At 42.7% G+C, this 20,852-nt stretch overlaps 1 protein-coding gene across 1 annotated transcript in view; it reads left to right on the top strand.

Annotated features, from left to right (window-relative positions):
* The window catches only part of SNTB2 (syntrophin beta 2), a 71,984-nt gene that overhangs the window by 23,785 nt on the left and 27,347 nt on the right, over positions 1 to 20,852 (top strand). The window contains exon 2 of the mRNA XM_084756963.1: positions 20,168 to 20,381. Coding sequence (XP_084613089.1) covers positions 20,168 to 20,381 — 214 coding nt within the window. The remainder of the gene's footprint in view (positions 1 to 20,167; positions 20,382 to 20,852) is intronic.

Here is a 20,852-nt window from a genome sequence, read left to right as displayed (position 1 = left end):
TGTTTCTTGGTTGCTTCTTTTTGTTTGATTGGGATTTGTTTGTTTTTCATCATTTACATTTATTTACTTACTTATTTACTGGGTGTACATTAGAGACTATATGGAGGTCAGAGGGCAACTTGTACAACTTAGTTCTCTGCTTCTACTGTATGGGTGCTAGGGATCTAATATAGCTCCTTAGGCTTGGTAGTGTCCTTAGTCTCTGAGCACCTCACCAGCCCTAGTTTTTGCTTTTTGTTTTTGTGGTTGCAGTGGTTTGTTTGAGACCAGATTTTGTTCAGGTTGGCCTTGATCTGAAGATCCTCTTTCCTTAGTGTGCCAGGTATCAGGTCAAAGGCACATGGATTGTTTATTGGCAGCATTGCTTTTTGTGTTTTGTGTTTTGGCTTGTTTGTTTGTGTTCATGAATGTGTGTGTGTGTGTGTGTGTGTGTGTGTGTGTGTGTGTGTGTGTTTTGCTGGAGATAAACCTAGGGCAATTAATTATACATGTTAAGTTTCCAGTCTTTCTTAAACTGTCTCTGTTTGCATTGTGACTTGGTGTCATGTAAGCCAGCTAGCTAGGAAGCAGATTCAGTGCTGACCAGTTTTGACATGTTTTAAGATGAAATCTCATCTTTGTGGAGTAAAAATATAAGACGATCCTACAGGGTTACACAATAGATTTAGCATGTTGCACCCTAGCAGAGCTGAGGTTAATTCAGAATCATCCTTAGAAATCAAAATACTATGACAAGTCTAGAAATACTTCAAACTTGGTTTATTTTTGTTTTTAAAAAAGTATTTATCTTGTACCAGGCATGGTGGCAAACACCTTGAATCCCAGCACTTGAGAGACAGAGGCAGGGGCAGGTGAATCTCTGTGAGTTTGAGGCCAACCTGGTGTACAGAGTGATTCCAGGATAGCAAGGGCTAAACACAGAGAAACCCTGTCTCGAAAAACTAAAAGGAAAAAAAGGTATTTATCTCTAAATAGTGGTGGTGAGTGCCATTCAAAAGGCATTAGGAGGCCCGGCATGGTGGTGCACGCCTTTAATCCCAGCACTTGGGAGGCAGAGGCAGGCGGATCGCTGTGAGTTCAAGGCCAGCCTGGTCTACAAAGCGAGTCCAGGACAGCCAAGGCTACACAGAGAAACCCTGTCTCCAAAAACCAAAAAAAAAAAAAAAAAAAAGGCAGTAGGATCTCTGAGATCAAGACCAGCCTGGTCTACAAAGCATGTTTCAGGACAGCTAAGGCTACACAGAGAAACCCCGTCTCAGAAAAAAAAATCCTTTATTTTTGTGTGTGTATGGTTGTGTGAGTCTATGTGCCCCATATGCATGCAGGAGCCTGTGGAGGAGAAGAGACATCAAATTCCTTAGAACTGGATACAGACATCTGTGAGTTGCCACCTGGGTGATGGGACTTGAACCCCGATCCTCTGGAAGAGCAGCCAGTTCTTTTAACCACTGGGCCACCTCTCTAACCCCGGTTTATTTTCAGGAACGCTGAGGGACAGTTACATGCTCTGTGCTGTTTACATGTCTTTGGATGGAGGATCAGTGAATGAAAGAGGAGACAAGACATAAAAAGTCACTAAGGAAGTTAAGGGTATGTTTACCAAAATGAGAAGGGATAAAAAAGACTACATTGACTGGAGGATCTAGTTTTATTTGGTACAGAGGATCTAATTTACTTAGACAAAGCTCCAGAGATACTTTTTGAACCTTAGTTTTATTTTTTAGACCCCAGAATACTACTATTCTTCAGAAGATGGGTAGTGCCTAAATTAGCTATCATTCATTAAGCATGGAGAGCTTGCTAGGCCCTGTTCCAAGTGCTGTGCAGCGGATGCTCCTGACTCCAAAAAAGATATTCTTGTTCCTCCATAAGTAACCTGAGGCGTTGGGATCTGCCCAAGGAGGAAAGGTCTGAGAGAAAGGCAGGCAGCCTGGCCCGAGAGCCTATAGTGTTTACTGTGCTAGCTAAGATAAGATTCATCCCAAATACTGTTCATGTTATGTTAGTCACGTAAGTTGGAATACGTGCAACTTTGAAGAACAAAAATATGCAGTGTGTGACAAGAGTGGGTGCAGTGATAAGAGAGTATATTATTCCACCCTTCTGGATGTGTCTGCAGTACGTGATACTTTGTCACGGCATAGCTATAGGAGAACATCCTGTATTCCCGTGCTGGCCACAGAGATTGTTTAGGTAAGCTCACAAAGCTCTTTCATCTACTCTTCTATATACTGCTGCAGTATTACTATGGTTTCGGAATACCCAGTTCCTTTTACCACAAAGAAGGATAAAATTATTTAAATGAAATGAAATAAAAAGCTATTATAATTTATTGAATTAAATCTTAAGATAATCTTTCAGGACACTTTAGGAAAACAGTGTTTCTTTTAAAGTGTATGTGCATGGATTTATATGTGTATGCATTTGTATGTTTGTGTGTATTCATGTGTTTGTTGTATTTGTATATATGTGTGTGCGTATTGTAAAGTTTTTTGTTTGTTTTTTGCTTCCTTGCTTCATTTTTGTTTTGTTTCGTTTGAGACAGTGTCCCAGCATGTAGGCCAGGCTTGCCTATATCTTACTCTATAAGATCTGGCTGGTCTCTAATTTGCATTGATCCTCCTCACCTTGCCTCCTTTTAATATGCATGGGCCACCACATTCTGTTTTCAAGGTCTTTTATTAGCCATTTCAAATGTAGAAGTCTTTGTTAGCTATTACTGTAAAAGTTGCTTTCGGCAAATGTATGGTTTATAATGAGCAGAAAGGTTTATTTGGCTCAGTGTCTCAGAGAGCTTGGTCCATGAACAATTGGCCTTCTTGCTTTGGGGCCCATGAGGCCAAATTTCCAGTGGGAGCATGTGGTGGAACAAAGCTGCTCCTTATTCTGCCAGGAAGCGGAGAGAGGCGGGCCAGAGGCCCCAACTTTGCTTTGACAACAACGTGCCCAGTGACCTGACTTCTTGCCACTGTAACCCATCTTCTAAAGACTCGACCATCTGTCTGTTTTAGAGCATCTTACACCTGTATCCCTTCAGCGAGGCTGTGATGTGTGGGATGAATGTGTGAGACTTGTTTTTAACTAAACTCTTTAAAAGTCTACTTTTATCTACTCTCTTCTTTTGTTGTTTTGTTTGTTTGCTTGCTGTTTGTTTGTTTGTTTGAGCTAGGGTCTCAGATATGTATCCCTGGCTGGCTTGGAACTCATTTTATAGGCTTGGAACTCAGAGATCCACCTGCCTCTGCCTCTCATGTGTTAGGATTAAAGGCCTATGCCACGTAACCCAACTATATTATATATTCTGTGTTGTAGAAGTGATTTCAAACTCTGCTTTGAAGGAACTGCCTTTTGTTATTTGGGAGAATGAGTACTTCCATTATTTTTATTTTTGTTTCTCCTTAAAGAAACTGCCCCCCCCCAAAAAAAAGAAGAGAAGAAAAGGAAGATATCTTTGATATCTTTGACAAGGAAAAGATGCCAGTGACTATTCAGGCTCCTCCTCCTGCTTTTTTTGGCTCGAAAGCCACTTGCTACTTCTGTAGTAGACAGCCTGGCAAATTAAATATTGAGCCTCATTTTAACTCTTATAAAAATAAGTCTGATACTCAAAAAATGAATTATTGCCATAGGATGAAAAATCTCTGGCCCAAGGAGTTTCTGTTTATAGTAAAGTAATAGTTTAAGGGGTTAGTCTTTTGATAAGCCTGGGGGTAGCATGTGAGAGGTAGAAGCAGGATTATGAGGTTGAGGGCAGCCTGTACTACTGCACAGCAAGACTATCTTAAAACACCACCAACAGGGGCTGGAGAGGTGGCTCAGAGGTTAAGAGCACTGTTTGCTCTTCTAGAGGTTCTGAGTTCAATTCCCAGCAACCACATGATGGCTCACAACCATCTATTCTGGGATTTGATGCCCTCTTCTGGCCTGCAGGTTCACATGTAGATAGAGCATTCATATATATTAAATAAATAAATAAATAAATCTAAAACAAAAACAAAATGTAGCCTTCTGTCAGGTCATTTATTTATTATTTATTTTAGATAGGTTGTTATTTATTTCAGGTTGTTGCTATGTGTTTCAAGGTGGCCTCAAACTTACTGCATAGCCCAGGCTGGCGTTGAACTCTTGATCTACATGCTTTAGTCCTCCAAGTACTAGGATTACAGGTATGAGGCACAATGCTTGGTTTATAGTCAGACAGATGGATTTGTTTGTTAATTGCTTGATTTTTAAAATTTTTTTATTTTTATTTATTTTTTATTTTTTTTTGCTTTTCGAGACAGGGTTTCTCTGTGTACCCTTGGCTGTCCTGGACTCATTTTGTAGACCATGCTGGCCTCGAACTCACAAAGGTCCACCTGTCTCTGCCTCCCGAGTGCTGGGATTAAAGACATGCGCCACCACTGCCTGGCCTTTTTTTTTTTTTTTTTTTTTTGAGTCATGGTGTTATACTGTGGCCCAGGCTGTTATCAATTTTTAAAAAGATTTTTATTTATTTTATGTATATCAGTGCTCTATCTGCATGTACACCTGCACACCAGAAGAGGGCATTAGAGGGTATAGATGGTTGTGAGCCACCATGTGGTTGCTGGGAACTGAACTCAGGACCTCTGAAAGAGCAGACAGTGCTCTTAACCACTGAGCCATCTCTACAGCCCTCCATCAAACATTTAACAATTTTCTTGCTTCAACTTCCTGGGTACTAAAATTGTAGACATGAGCCCCCATTCCTAGCTGTTTGTTGTTTATTTTTTCAGACAGGATCTCCTATACAGCCCAGGCTAGCTTCACTACCCATCCTCCTGTCTTAACCTCCAAAGTGCTGGGGTAACAAATGAGTGTTATCACATCTGGCTTTTTTCTCATGTTCCAAAATAAGAATTAGATGAGCTGCTCACTTGTTCTCACACTAGTCAGATTATTAAGTTAATCTTGAATAAGACCTGACTACTGTTTATATATATAAGGACCCTAGGAACAAATTTCTGAGTCCTGAGTCATTGTACTGGCTGTTGAATAATTTGTACACGTGGTAACTGCATGCTATTGTAAGACTGGACACAGCTTTAAAAAAAAAAAAACACCAACCAACCAAACTGAGAATGAGATTGGAAGCTCAGCTGTGTGTGTACAAGACCCTGAGTTCAGTCCAGGAGAGGATAAGAAGAGAGGACAGGGGAGAATGACAAGTGTTTTCTAGTTTCTTATGCTTCAGTTAGTTTGGGGGGGGGGGCGTGAGAACGTGAGACGACACACAGCATACCTTTCTTTGGACGTGGATGGAACCCAGGGCCTTCCAGATGCCAAGAAAGCCCACTACCACTACATCTTCGACTCCTCAACATGCTTTAAGAACTGTTTTTCTAATCTTATCAAGTGTGATCATTTATAAAGCTGTATGAAGTTTAAGTACAGTGGTGACTCTTTCTCCTTTCCTAGAAGAATCTCGAGGAAGCAGAGGGGGATTTGCCATGCACAGAGATAAATATAATCTCTGGATAATCACTCTTACTGATTCTAAGATGCTGATACTAACACAAATGGGCTGTCCCTTCCAAGGACAAACCCTGACATATCCAGATCTGGGCATGATGGTGCATGCCTGCAGTCCTGACACTTGGAAAACTGAGGCAGGAAGATAGAAAATTGAAGACCAGGCTTTATTATATTACCTAAGGAATTTGAAGTACCTTAGGCTACATAATGAGACCTATTTCAACTCAATGAAGTAGGGACTGGAGAAATGGCTCAGTTGTTGAGAGTGCTTGCTGTTTTGGGTTTTTTTTGTTTTGTTTTGTTTTTTGTTTTTGTCTTAGAACTGTAGACCAGACTGTAGCTCTGTAGACCAGACTGGCCCAGAGCTCAGAGATCCACCTGTCTGTCTCTGCCTCCCAAGTGCTAAGATTAAAGTTATGCACCACCACCACCCGGCATCATGAAATTTTTTAATTAAATGAAGATCCTTGAATGACAATATCCTTTGGCTTTGTCAAAATATTGCTAACTCTGAGCCGGTTAGATGGCTCAGTGGATAAAGGCACTTGCCACCAGACTTGGTGACCTTAGCCAAACCTGATGACCTGAGTGATTTCAATTCCTGAGGCACCCTTGGTAGGGGAGAACTGACTTTCACAAGTTGGCCTCTTTCTTCCACATAGACACTGTGGTATATACATACATATAAGTATATAGATAGATAAATAAGTTAAAAATGCCATTGCTGGGCTGGAGAGATGGCTTAGAGGTTAACAGCCGACTGCTGTTCCAAAGATCCTGAGTTCAATTCCCAGCAACCACATGGTGGCTCACAACTGTCTATAATGTGATCTGGTGCCCTCTTCTGGCTTGCAGGTGTACACACAGGCAGAGTGCTGTATACATAATAATAAATTAAAAAAAAATTTTTTTAATGCCATTGCCGGCCGGGTGGTGGTGGTGCACACCTTTAATCCCAGCACTCGGGAAGCAGAGACAGGCGGATCTCTGTGAGTTTGAGGCCAGCCTGGTCTACAAAGTGAGTCTAGGACAGCCAGGGCTATTTCACAGCCCTGTCTCAAAAAACAAAAATAAATAAACAAAAATGCATTGCCTATTCATCAATCTGACATCTCAAATTTACCCTGGCCCTATAAGAATGAAGCATCACAGAGAAACCCTGTCTCCAACCCTTCCCCCCAAAATAAGAAAGAATGAATGAAGTATCACAGAGAAATCCTGTCTCAGACACCCCCCACCCCCCACCCACCCCCCAAAGAGAAAGAAAGAAAGAATGAAGTAAAAGGAGACGGAAAGAAGCAGTGAATGCTGCCACCCCACTGCTCTGAAGGTAGAAGTAGGGAGAGTCAGGTAAAACCAGGCAGAAACAGCACAGGGAGACTTTGGTTCAAAGAAATGAAAACAGCCAGATGTGGTGGCACAACACTTAATCTAGCACCCAGGAGGCAGAGGACCCTGGCTTGGTTCTCAGAACCCACAGGGCTCGCAACTGTACCTGCAGTTCTAGGGGTTCCTAGGCCATCTCTGACCTCTGTGAGTACACAGGCACACACACATAGTGTATAGACATACATACAGGCAAAACAAGCATTTAAAGGTGAATAGGGATGTTTTCTGTTTCTCTCCCTTTTTTTTTTTTTTTTTGAGACAGGGTTTCTCTGTGTAGCATTGACTGTCCTGGACTCACTTTGTAGACCAGGCTGGCCTTGAACTCAAACTGATCCGCCTGCCTCTGCCTCCTGAGTGCTGAGATTAAAAGCATGTGCCATCACACCTGGCTATAAATTTTTAAAAGATTTATTATTTATGTGAGTGAATATGCATGTGCGCACACACACACACACACACACACACACACACACACACACACACACACACGCGCGCGCGCGCGCGCGCGCATGCGTGCATGTACAGGCACCTGCCTGCAGAGGCCAGAAGAGGTTGTCTGTGTTTTGGAGCTGGAGTTACAGGCAGTTTTAAGGCCCCTGACATGGGTACTGAAAACTCAATTTTGGTCCCCTAAAAGAAGCAAACCTCTTCCCCACCCCCCCTTCCCGAGACAGGGTTTCTCTGTGTAGCATTAGCTGTCCTGGACTTGCTTTGTAGATCACACTGGCCTTGAACTCACAGCAATCCACCTGCCTCTGCCTCCTGAGTGCTGGGATTAAGGGCGTGCGCCACCACCGCCCAGCTAAAAGAAGCAAACATCTTAACTTCTGATCCTTGGCCCCTTTCTTTCTTTGGGTAGGGTTTCACATATGCCATGCTGGTGTCCAACTTTTTATATATGTCTGTCATATGTGTATACATCAGAAGAGGGTGTCAGATCCGCTGGAGCTGGAGTTACAGGCAACTGTAAGCTTCCCAACGTGGGTGCCAGGAACTGAACTCTGGACCTTTGGAAGAGCAGTTCACACTCATAGCTGCTGAGCAATCTTTCCAGCCCTACAGCAGACATTTTAAAAGAAGACTTGGTGATTGTTGATGATCTGCTGCTGTGTGTTATATTTGAAGAGTCAGTATAGACCAAAGCTAAAGGTGACATTGGTTTCTAGTTTGGGCGATACCATCAACTGTGTCATGTAATTTAAATACTGAAAGTATGATGCTGGAGTTGAGTTTGGACATCCTGTAGGTTAGGAGTGTGCTTGGCTACAAGCAAAAGAAAACCCAACCAAGGATGACTTAGGTATTAAAGAATGTTTTCAGAGGCCTGAAGCAGGTAGGTTCTTAGAGGACTGAAGCAACACCCCATGATGTCATATTTGTCATGTTATTTGTGTGAGTTTGCGTATGTTATAGTTGTAGACTCTGGCACATCTAAAGCTCCTTGAGATGTAAGTTAAAGGTAGAATGAGAGGGGGAGGGTTTGCTGGTGGATCTGTTCTCTGTATCAAGGAAAGCTTTCCCAGATAAGTATGGTGGCTCATACCTATAATCCATCATTTGGGAGATGGAGGCAGGAGGATCACCTCAAGTGCAAGGCCAACTTTGTCTACACAGTGAGAGGCCCGACTGGGTTACAGAGTGAGACCCTGTCTCATAGCAGAAGAGAGAAGGAAAGGTGTGAGGGCATTAGTATCTGTACAGCCTCAGATAAGACTAAGAAACCCGAGGGGTGTTGTGGCACACGCCTGTAACCCCAGCGCTCCGGGGGCAGGGGCAGCCTGGGCTACAGAGTTCTAGGACAGCCTGGGCTACACAGAAAAACTCTGTCTCAAGAAACAACAACAAAAAGAATGAGAAACTTTATTTCTTAGCCTTGGGTCACCTACAGAACTATTATTGGCTGATTGTATGAAGAATTCATTGGCTTAAGGACAATTATATCAGTACCCGCACGTGGCAGCATGAAGGAGCTGGAGTGCAGGGATGTGCTTTGCTTAGTGTCTGGATTTCTGTAGATGTCAACTCAAGGAGTATCCTTATATACTTCTGGAATCATAAGGTCTCCCCAAAGGCTGAATGAGTAATGATACTTCAGTGTGTGGTGATTTACATTTAGATGAGACTCTTAAGAGCATGTAATATCAATATTACAGTCATTACACAGATGATTATAATACAAGACTAGAGATTAAGTAATTTGTTTATGGTTGGGTAGTGAGTCAGTAACAGAGCCGAGTCAGGGAGGCAGGATCTCAGATCTGAGAGAGTGATATGTATGTTCCAGGTATATTGGAAGCCCTTTCATTTAATTATATCTTTTTAAAGGTGTGGTGGCACATGCACTTGGGAGGCAGAGGCAGGTGAATGACTGTGAGTTGGAGGCTAGCCCGGTCTACACAGTGAGTCCAAGGTAGCCAAGGCTACACAGAGAAACTCTATCTTGGAAAAAAAAAAAAAGAAAGAAAGAAAGAAAGAAAGAGAAAGAAAAAAGAAAAAAATGAGCCAACCATAATTCTAAGAAACCTGGTCATTTATTTAAGCTTCTTGATGGTTTTACGTTAACAAAAATATGTGTTTGGTTGAGTTGTTTTTTGTTTTGTTTTGTTTTTGACTCCTATGTTATCACTGTTGATGTTATTTTGGGAAGTCTCATGCAACCTAGGCTGCTCTTGAATGACCTTGAAGTTGTATTCCTCTGCCTCTCCTGAGTTCTAGGATTACAGATGGTGGACTGGGGCTGAACTAGGGTGTCATGTATAGTCGGCAGCCTTTCCACTACCTTAGCTATATGTCCAGTACCCACTCTGGTATATTTTAATTGGAATTCTTTTGTAAGAAAGAGCTGGGTTTTTTTCCTGTGTATTTACTCAGTTTGTTTATATTAGTATGGACTGATGGTTTTTATTTTATGTGTTATAATCTCTGCCATTCCACTAATAATTTCGATGTTGGAATTGCCCTACTCAATGTCACTGAATTGTTATTTGATCTTAATTGACCAAAATATTACACGATAGCTCAGCATTCAGTGTTGGTCGCAGCGTACTGCAGCCACATTTCTTAGTTACGTCATAGGAGGAAGGAGGGAGTATGATCCCATCTTTGTCTTTTCTCCTCTTCCTGAGCTTGGTTATTCTGCCAAATTGGTCAGAAAATCTCTAATAACAATAAAAGCCTGGCAGTTACAAATGGCAGTCCTTTTGTACAATTTAAAAAGTTGCGAAGTGATTGCAGATATGGAAACTTGGATGACGTTCTTATTCCCAGTGGTGGCTCTCACTGGATGTTCAGGATGGAGTGCTCGCTGACCCCATGAAGGCAGCTATTGTGCTGGGTTAATACTGTGTTTCCGTCCATAGTGTATCACTCAGTGTGCTGATCTAAAACAAACCATCCGGTTTATCCAGCTAGTCCAAGATACATCCACTTAGCAACAAAGAAAGAGGTGGATTTCCTCGCACTTAAATGGCTGCAACTTTTTATGTAATAAAGAACATTTTCCTTAGTATTTTCCATTGTCCTTTGTTTTGCTAATGTTTACATTCAATTATGTATAATATTTTATTTTTATACCTCTATAGTATTTATTATGTTTTACATCCCAATTTTACTTTATCTGTTGGCCTTGAACTTGGGGGGAAGGGGCATAGCTCTCTTGCTCTCTGGGGTTTTTGTTTTCGTTTTTTGGGAGGGTTAGTTTTTGGTTTTTTAACCAAACAGGGTTTCTCTGTGTAGCCCTGGCTGTCGTGGATTCACTTATAAACCAGGCTGGCCTCCAACTCTCAGTGATCTGCCTGCCTCTGCCTGGGATTAAAGGTGTGGAACACCACACCTGGCTTTTCTGTTTACTTTTTGTAGTTAAATTTATGTGAGACAGGGCTTCATATAGCCCAGTCTGGCTGAATCTCATGGCATTTTAATCCTTGGTGTGCCATTGGGCAGGTAGAGGAGATGACAAAGCAAAGCTGTGACACGACAAGTGCCAGGACGGTGATACATGAAGGTCGGGGAGTATTAGTAGGAAAAGCTATCTGCCGTCAGAATGTGGCCTTCTTGTGAACAGGGAGACAAAGGACAACTAGCTTGCTGTCTTTGGGGAGCTGTCTGGATTCCCATCTCCAGGTATCGTCAGTCTTAGGTCTCATTCTCTAGGTCACTTACGTTCTGTGCCTGCTGCCTTCCGGAACTGCTTATATGTATTATTATATGTACTGGATAAGCTTCTTTAGCTCTCTCAGTTATTTAGTTGGTATTAGAGTTAATATTACATTTTTATATGTTCTTGGTGCGTTATTAAAAAAGAAAAAAGAAAAAGAATGATGCATTGAGGTGACTGAGCAAGAAAGATATGTTCCAACAAGTGAGTTCAATTCCTGGTATGGTAGAAGCATGACTTCTACACATGAGCCATACATACATACATCCACACAATACTTAATAAAAGAAGAGAATATAGGGCTGGAGAGATGGCTCAGTGGTTAAAACACTCAGTGGTGGGCTGGAGAGATGGCTCAGAGGTTAAGAGCACTGGCTGCTCTTCCGAAGGTCCCGAGTTCAGTTCCCAGCACCCACATGGTGGCTCACAACCATCTGTAACGAGATCCGGTACCTTCTTGTGGTAGGCAGGCACCCATGAGGGTAGAATACTGTATAAATAATAAATAAATCTTAAAAAAGAAAAAAACACTTAGTGGTTGCTTTTGCAGAGGACCAGAGCTCAATGTCCAGCCCCTACATGGTGGCTCACAGCCATCTGTAACTCCAGTTTCAGGCAATCCAATACCTTCTTCTGGCCTCTGTAGGCATTGCACGCAACCCCATACATATAGAATAAATTTTAAAAATTTAAAAAATGAAGATATGAAAGTAGGAGGGAACAAGAGTGGAAGGGAGGAGATATTAAAGTGAAATTAAATTAGGGGCTGGGGATAGCTCAGTTGGTAGAGTACTGGGTTTGATTCCCAGCACTGTATACCCCGGACATGGTAGGTACTACATGCCTGTAGTCCCAGCACTAGAGCGGCGAAGGCAGCGGGATCAGGAACCCAGAATCATCCTCTGATATATAGCAAGTTCAAACCCTGCTTTGGCTTATGGGGCCCTGTCTCGAAAAAGGTTTGGGATGTGTGTGTGTGTGTGTGTGTGTGTGTGTGTGTGTGTGTGTGTGTGTAGTTACTTTCCTAAATTATAAAGTTTGTAACTAATAGAACTAGTTTACATCTGTATATAAGTTCAAGTCTTAGATTCTGGGTTTGGGGGTGGGGTTTATTGGTAGAACGGTTGCCTGAGATAATCATGGCCCTGGCTTATCTCCCTAGGACTGTAAAAGGAATTGAGATTCTGTTGATTACATTGTAATCTAGTTGTTCTCAACTTTCCTAATGCTGTCACCTTTTAATACAGTTCCTCATGTTGTAGTGACCCCAACCATAACATGATTTTTGTTGCTACTTTATAACTTTAATTTTGCTACTGTTATGGATTGTAATGTAAACATGTGTTTTCTGATGGTCTTAGGTGACCCCTGTGAAAGGGTCATTCCCCCACCCCCACCCCAGCCCCAGGGGTCACAACCCACAGGTGAGAACCCCTGCTGTGTCCTTTGGAAGTTCATTCTATTATGGCAGGTCTGGCAGTTCATACCTGCAGTCTCTGCATTTAGAAGTTCACGGCATGAGAGCTATGGAAGCTCCAGTCTGGGCTGGAGTATGTATGACACCTTATCTCTTAGGAAGGCGGGAGAAAGAAGACTGTTGGCACTCAAAAAGCTGAGATAAGAAGGATCAATGCAAATTTGAAGCCAGCCTTGCCTAGAAAATAAGATCTTGTCTCAAAAGCAAAAAAGAAAAGGGGACTGGAGCGATAGCTCAGTGGTTAAGAATAGTGGCTCCTCTTTCAGAGGACATGGGTTGATTTCCCATCACCATGAGATGGCTCACAGCATATGTAACTTCAGCTCCAGCAGGCTTGATGCACCAGGCATGCAAGTGTGGCAGACATACATGAAGGCAAACTACACACACAAATAAGGCTAGACCAGCATGGGCTAAATCATATGGAACTTTGTCCCCCGAAAAAAGGTAAATGAAGAAACAGCACATTGTTTCAAACGAAGCAGTACAATGTGGAGTGGGAAAGAAGCAGCAGGGCGTACTTAGCTGCAGAACCCAGGAAGGCCGCAGAGAATAGGTGTGGACGGAGGCGGGTGTGGTGCTGTAGCCTCTGATGCCAGAGCTTAACCAGCAGACGCAGGAAGATCACTGCAAGTTCAAGGGCAGCCGGGGACTTGTCTAAAAAAGTAAAAAAGCTCTGGAAAAGGAGATGCCAGGAAGATCTGCCCTGCTGAGGAGAAGAGCAGATCCTGTGGCCCAGTTCTGCACCTTGAACCATCTGACTAGAATGACTTGACTAGAGAGAGAGGAGGATGGGTAATAAATGAATATGAATCAATATAAAAGGAAAGCAGTGTCCCATTTCCTTCCTTATATAAGGGTCTTAAACATTCGTGCTTATTGTGTAGCGGTTTCCAAAGGCAGATTTACTAATAGCTCTCTCCTCACAAAAACACCTAAAAATATAAACCCAACATGTTTAAAACAAACTCACATATTCTGTTACAGTTTGAGGAAACTAGTGAGAAGAAAAGCATTTTTAAAAATCTATTTAATAAGTATTTACTTTATGAATAACCCACAGCTACTTGACCATATTAAATTATTAGTTTAGCTGGGCATGGTGGCGCACTTTAATCCCAGCACTTGGTAGGCAGAAGCTGGAGGATCTCTGTGAGTTCAAGGCCAACCTGATCTACAAAGCTAGTCCAGGACAGCCAAGGCTACCCAGAGTATCCGTGTCTAAAGCCCAAAATTATTTCAATATAGTTGGGATTTCTATGTTTATGTATGTAGAGGTGTAAAAGCCAATACTTCTGTGTTAATGTAACAGATATTCATGCAGAATCCAATTGAAGACAAGGAAATACACACATGCACGCATGTGCGCGCACACACACACACACACACACACACACACACACACACACACACACACTGGAGGTGGCAGTTTGCAAAATTTAAAAAGGGAGGGGCATGGTTTTTTGAGACAAAAGTCTCACTATGTATCTCTGGTTGACCTGGAACTGAACTCAGAGATTCAAGTTCAAGGCCAGCCTGGTCTACAAAGCAAGTCTAGAATAGCCAAGGCTACACAGAGAAACCCTGTCTCAAAAAACAAAAAACAAAAAAAGAACTCAGCGATCCACCTACCTCTGCCACCCGGTGGCGCTGGCATTAATGGTGTTTGCCATTGTGCCTGGCTAAAAGGCTGTGTTGTTGTTTGTTTTTTGGCTCTTTGAGATAGGGTTTTTTTGGTGTGTGTGTAATCCTGGTTGTCCTGGGACTCACTGTAAATCAGGTTGGCCTCAGCTCTGCCTGCTTCTGATTCCTGAGTCCTGGGCTTAAACATGTGTGCTACCGTAACTGGCAAGACCATGATTTTAAAACCCTGAAGTTTTAGTTGCTGGGGACAAATCTGGTTTATTTGGACTTGTTCTACCACAGCCTACAGATTTAAAGGAAAACCTATATTCGCCCTGTCTTCCCAGTGGTAATTTGAGCTCTTCAAAGAGAATAGTTGTGGGTTGGGTCCCAGCACTTGGGAGACAAAGGCAGGTGAGTTTGCCGCCAGCCTGGCCTACAGCGAGTTCAAGGCCAGAAGATCTACATACAGAGGCTCTGTCTCAGAAACAGGAGGATGGGGGAAGAGAGAATAAAAGTAGTTTTGCTGCTTCCATTGGCCTTGACAGGGCTTTGATTGCACTAGAAAGGAAGCATGCATAATAAACTGAATGGAAAATTCTAGGACCTACATAGACTGCATTTGCTTCCCCCATCCACTGTTGAGCTACAGCCACATACCATTCCAGAAAACGTTGAGATCCTGTCTTAGAAGGGTAAGTGCACATTGTGTTTCTAAAGGCAGGTCTCTTTTTCTCATTAAACCCTTCCCTGCCTGGATGCCTGGCATGAACAAGCTTACTTCCCAGTGTGTTAGTTACTTTTCTCATTGCTAGGACAAAATATCTGGCTACAGCAACATGTTATAGTTCTAGGGCGGGTGCAGTGGGGTACATCATGGCAAACAGGAGTTTGAGGCAGCTGGTTATATTGTGGCCTCGCTTGGGAAGCAAAAGGAGATGAATGCCACTTTCTCCTTTGTATTCCTAGGACCCTAGCCTGGTGCTGCCTACAGTTAGAGTGGCCTTTTCTCAGTTAACCCCTCCCGGGCGTGCCCAGAGGCTGTTTACCAGATCTACCAAGTTGACAGAAGTAACTGTCCCACTAGACTTAAGGATAAAGTGAGGCGTCTCTGAAGAGAAGGAGAGGGGAGATGGAACAAGAAATGGGGTTTAGAGACAATATCATATTTTCTCTCGTGCAGAGTCTGCATTTAATAGTACAGACATATAAGTAAGAGGTCTGGAGAGATGGCTCGGTGGGTAAGAACACTTGTTTTTGCAGAGGACCTGAGTTTGATTCCATGCACCCATATGGTAGCTCACAACCACCTGTAACCCCAGTTCCTGGGGATTCAACGGCACACATGTATGTGGTGCACGTAGATGCACGCAGGCAAAGCATTTGTGCACAGAAAATAAATTCTGAGAACATTTTTTACATTTTATTTATTTAATCACTTTACAGCCTGAACACAGGTAAAAACATTGTTTGTTTTTAATATTTTTTGTTTTTGTTTTTTGAGACAGAGTTTCTCTGTGTAGCCTTGGCTGCTCTGGACTCCCTTTGTATTCCAGGCTGGCCTCAAACTCACAGAGATCTGCCTGCCTCTGCATCCCAAGTGCACCTCCACTCCCAGCTGTAAAAACATTTTTAAAAGAGACTTGTAGATTTTTTCCTCATTCCTATAATCTCAGCACCAGGGAGGTGGAGCAGAAAGATCATCATAAGTTCATGGCTAGCCTGGGCAAGATCCCTTCTCAGAGAGGAAGGGGCATTTTGTGTGTGTGGTGAAGTGAGGGGGCTAGTGGAAAGAAGAGGAGGAGGGAGTGTAGTAAAGGGCGAGTAAGAAAGATACAGTGATAAAGGCAAATGAGACTCACTTTATGTTCTAAAGATAAAGGATGACTCAGTTTTGTACTAAGTATTGCCATCAATGCCTCCGTGTTCTAATACTGAAAAGCACTTTTACTTCTTGAGAGCAAAAAGAAAAAAAGTGGAATTTCTGTTTCTCAGAAGAAAATAACATCCTGTATTTGTTGAGATGGGCACATATACAATTTATCATCTATTAACATGATGAAGATTGTTGTTTTGTTTTGTTTTGTTTTATGAGAGGGCCTAGAACTAACGGCAGTCCTTCCACTGCTAGAACTGCAGTGTGCACCACTACTCTTGTTGGCTGCCAAGATGGTTCTAGATGATAGTTAATCAGAACCATTAGTCAGGGTTCTCTAGAGAGGCAGAACTGATAGAATGTGGAGATAGTACAGAGGAGCTTTGTCAGATATGGACTGGATAGTCCTACGATGGCTTGTCTGCATGACAGAGAGGCTGTGACCCCAGCAGCTGGTCAGTCCACAAGGCTGGTTCCTGAGCAGTCCTAATCTGGCACTTAAGGCCTGGAGGATTCCTGGAAAATCTCTGGTCTTCTGTCCATGTGGAAGGTTGAAGAAGGTGGGCTCCAGTGACAAAGTAGAGACAAGCACCAGCAAGGAGCAAAGGTCAGCAGGTGAAAATCTAACATGCACATGGGGAAGGACCTCCTCTCAGCCAATCCTTCCAGGAATATCCTCATGTACCCACTCAGAGGCGTGGCTTTACTTGATTCCACATCCAGCCATGTTGATAACCACAATTAACTGTCAGGTACCACTTTATGAGATCTGGACATGCCACAGAGAGTATAAAATGATAAAAATCTGGCTTTGGGGGAAAATGTTTGTCCATGTTTATCAGAAGTCTTGGTTATTTCTCCCTGAAAAAGATCATCAAAACTAAGTACTAAATAATTAGGAAATATCCTAGTAAGGTATGATAAACATACAATGGAATTTGATATAGTGATATAGTATTACTTTATTTAAGAATCAAGTTAGTGTATATAATATAGAAAATATACTAGAAAGTTTAGAAGGTGGCTTAGTTAGAATTGGTAATTTTCCATTTTATCTTTTTTCTCTTCAGCTTTTTTTTTTTTTTTTTTTTTTTTTTTTTTTTTTGAGACAGGGTTTCTCTGTGTAGCCTTGGCTGTCCTGAACTCACTTTGTAGACCAGGCTGTCCTCAAACTCACAGTGATCCACCTGCCTCTGCTTCCCGAGTACCAGGATTAAAGGCATGTGCCACCACGCCCGGCCCTTCAGCATTTTTTTATTTAATTATCTTGGGTAAAAGGATGAGGTCAATTGTGAATGTAAATGGCTGCATGAAGGGAAATGGGGCTGGAGAGATGGCTGAGTGGTTAGAGCACTGGCTGCTCTTGGGGAGGATCCAGGTTTAGTTCTCAGCATGTACTTCAGGTGGCTCACAGGCACCTGTAAATCCAGTTCCAGGGATTATGACAGCCTCCTCTGGCCTCTTCAGGTACTGTGTGCAAGTGGTGCACATACAGAGTCACACACACAAATTTTCTTTTGAGATAGGGTTTCCCTGGCTGTCCTGGAAGTAAACAAGGCTGGCATTGAACTCACAGAGATCAGACTGACTCTCCTGGGATTAAAGGTATACAATGCCACCTGGCTTTTTTGGAGGGTTGGGGGCAGATCAAGCCCCCCCTCTTTTTTTTTTTTTTTTTTTTTTTTTGGCTTTTCAAGACAGGGTTTCTCTGTGTAGCCTTGGCTGTTCCTAGACTCACTTTGTAGAGCAGGCTGGCCTCGAACTCACAGCAATCCACCTGCCTCTGCATCCTGAGTGCTGGGATTAAAGGCGTGCGCCACTGCGCCCGGCTTGGACAGGAGCCTCTTTCACTTTGCTTTTTCTTCTCATTTTTTTTTCGGATGGAACCTCAAGTCCTGGCCAAGAATTCTACGGCAAGTATTTCAGCTCAATTGACATAGGGCAAATAAGGTTTGGACCCTGCCCTAAAAGAATGCTACACCTAAATGGGGTGAATGGAGACATTTAAACATTATACTGTGGTAAAAAGAAAATATGTCAAAAGTCTATATAAGCACACTCAACTGTCCCCTTTGCCTTTTCTAAAGTCTTTTCCTATTAAATTCTCTTTTGAATTCGTAATATAGGTTGGTATTCCTTATCTGATAGGCCAATTTTGAAGTAGCCATATATACACCGAGATTCCTTTTCACATAACCAGTGTGCATATGCTTGAAGGTGACTTAGGCAAGAACACCTTCGTTTGAGCTGCTGTATTAGATCAGGTGTGGAATTTTCCATTTGTGTCAAGTCTGTGCTTGAAAAGCTGCAGGCTTCAAGTTTTTGAATGAGGTATAATTGATACACACATTCACATAAAACAAAACCCGGAAGTAAATAATGATAGATTTCCATCTCTAACTTGTGTGACCTCGTAAAGGTGCTAGATATGCTAAGCACAGTGCAAGGACAGACACATTTGTCTGTCTGTCCACTAATTACACATGATGGTAGTATATTATGCTTACTGCTCACTACTTGTATTTTTACTTAGTAATCCTGACAGCAGTCACTGGCCATTATCCCCCATCCCCAACCATGCCAGGCAATAATGGTGTTTTATGAACACTTTTACAACACAATGAAAACACCTTTGGGAAAGAATGTGAAAAATAAGAGTAACTCTAAACAAGTGCAAGCTCCAGGCACATAGTAAATATTCAATAACCAGCAGGTGCCTTTCTTTTACCTTCCTGACTTTGAAAGCTAGAGAAATTTGTACAAATAACCCTATTCAGTAGAAGAGCTGAAGCCACTATCTTACATTCTTAACAAGCACTTGGGAGGGAGAGACAGGCAGATCTCTGTGAGTTCAAGGCCAGGTAAGTCTATATAGAGTTCCAGGCCAGCCAAGACTAACTTGAGACCCTGTCTCAAACAAACAAACAAACAAAATGGCACACCAATACTACTGAAATCAAGCATAATAGTAGGAAATATAATGCTAATGCTAGTATTTAGATGTAGGACAGATACTTGCATATGTGTGCATGTTTTTCCTGAATGTTTTTATATAAATGCATTTCTGGGTGGAGAGAGTAAAAGCTAGCTGCCTTAGTTCACCAAGGAGATTCTTCATCCTGGAAGACTGAGCAGGAGTGTAGCCAGTATACCCCTCGAGCAGCTGACTCAGGCATTTCAGTACACACTTGAGCTTTGTGCTTACAGGAGAGGATGACATCACGAGAACTTGGCAGAAATTCCCAAGGTTTTCAATCAATGCCAATGGCTGAGACATGCTTTTGAGCACTTAAGGCGCCATGCCAGCTATGGGCTACCAACTGAGGGAAACAAAGCCATTCTAAATGGGCACTCTTGAAAAGTACAGTGCTTAGAAGAGTCCTAATGATCTACTCAGAATTAGTATCTCTAATCTGATTACCACAAACATGCTAAAAACAAAGCAAAACAGACACGCACAACCTAAGGCCCACTGTATTGAGGAGCATGGATATGGGCTGGGGACACCACAGTTGGCAGAGCCCTCAGTTTGATTCAGCGTCTCATAAACCAAGCATGGTGGTATATGCCTGTAGTCTCAGCACTCAAGCAGTAGAAACACGAGGATTAGAAGCTCATGCTACATACCAAGTTCAAGGTTCAAGGCCTGCCTATGCTATACAAGACCTTTGCTCAAAAAAAAAAAAAAAAGAGCTGGGTGTGGTGGCGCATTTCAATTCTGTTTTTCACTTTGCTCAAGATGTTGCATGTATATGACTTTTTTTTTTCAAGACAGGGTTTCTTGTGGTGCCAGCACTCAGGAGGCAGAAATAGGCGGATTGCTGTGAGTTCAAGGCCAGCCTGGTCTACAGCGAGTCCAGGATAGTCAAGGATACACAGAGAAACCCTGTCTCGAAAAACCAAACAACAACAACAACAAAAAAAAACAAGACAGAGTTTCTCTGTGTAGCCCTGGCTATTCTGGAACCCACTATAGACCAGGCTGGCCTCAAACTCACAGACACCTGCCTGCCTCTGCCTCCCAAGTGCTGGGATTAAAGATGCGCACCACCACTGGGTGTATGTGAATATTTTGGTTTACATTTGATCAGGAACATCGATCAGGTTACATTTGATCAAATACTAACCTCCTTTGATTTTTTTTTCATAGTCAAGTTCATCCGAGAAGTGACACCATATATCAAGAAGCCATCTTTAGTATCAGATCTGCCATGGGAAGGTGCCGCTCCCCAGTCACCAAGCTTCAGTGGCAGTGAAGACTCTGGCTCTCCAAAGCATCAGAACAGCACCAAGGACAGGAAGGTCATCCCTCTCAAAATGTGCTTCGCTGCTAGAAACCTAAGCATGCCAGACCTGGAGAACAGGTGAGCACCATGCGCTCAGCCTGTAAACCCGAGGATGCATCAGTGCCTCCTCCTGACCAGGAAGTTACTGAAGAGGGAAACGCTGTTCTGAGATCAGAGATTTGTCCTTATTTTGGAGTCCAGATGGCCTCAAACCTACCGTCTCCCTGCCCACCCCCCCATGTCTCTTCATAAAGAAATTTCTTTCTCCTCCTTCTCCTCCTCCTCTTCTTCCTCCTTCTCCTCCCCTTTCTCCTCCTCCTCCTCCTCCTCCTTCTCTTCCTCTTCTTGTCTTTCGAGACAGGTGTGTAGCCTTGGCTCTCCTGGACTCACTTTGTAGACCAGGGTGGCCTCGAACTCACAGAGATCCACCAGTTTCTGCCTCCCTAGTGCTGAGATTAAAAGCATGCGCCACTATGCCCAGCTTGAAGGCACTCCTTTTGTGTGTGTGTGTGTGTGTGTGTGTGTGTGTGTGTGTGTGTGTATGTGTGT

This window comes from Acomys minous (genome assembly GCF_964271855.1).
Source record: "Acomys minous genome assembly, chromosome: 14".
Taxonomy (NCBI): Eukaryota; Metazoa; Chordata; class Mammalia; order Rodentia; family Muridae; genus Acomys; species Acomys minous.
Note: the sequence above shows the minus strand (reverse complement) of the source record. Positions and strands in the feature narration are given on the sequence as shown.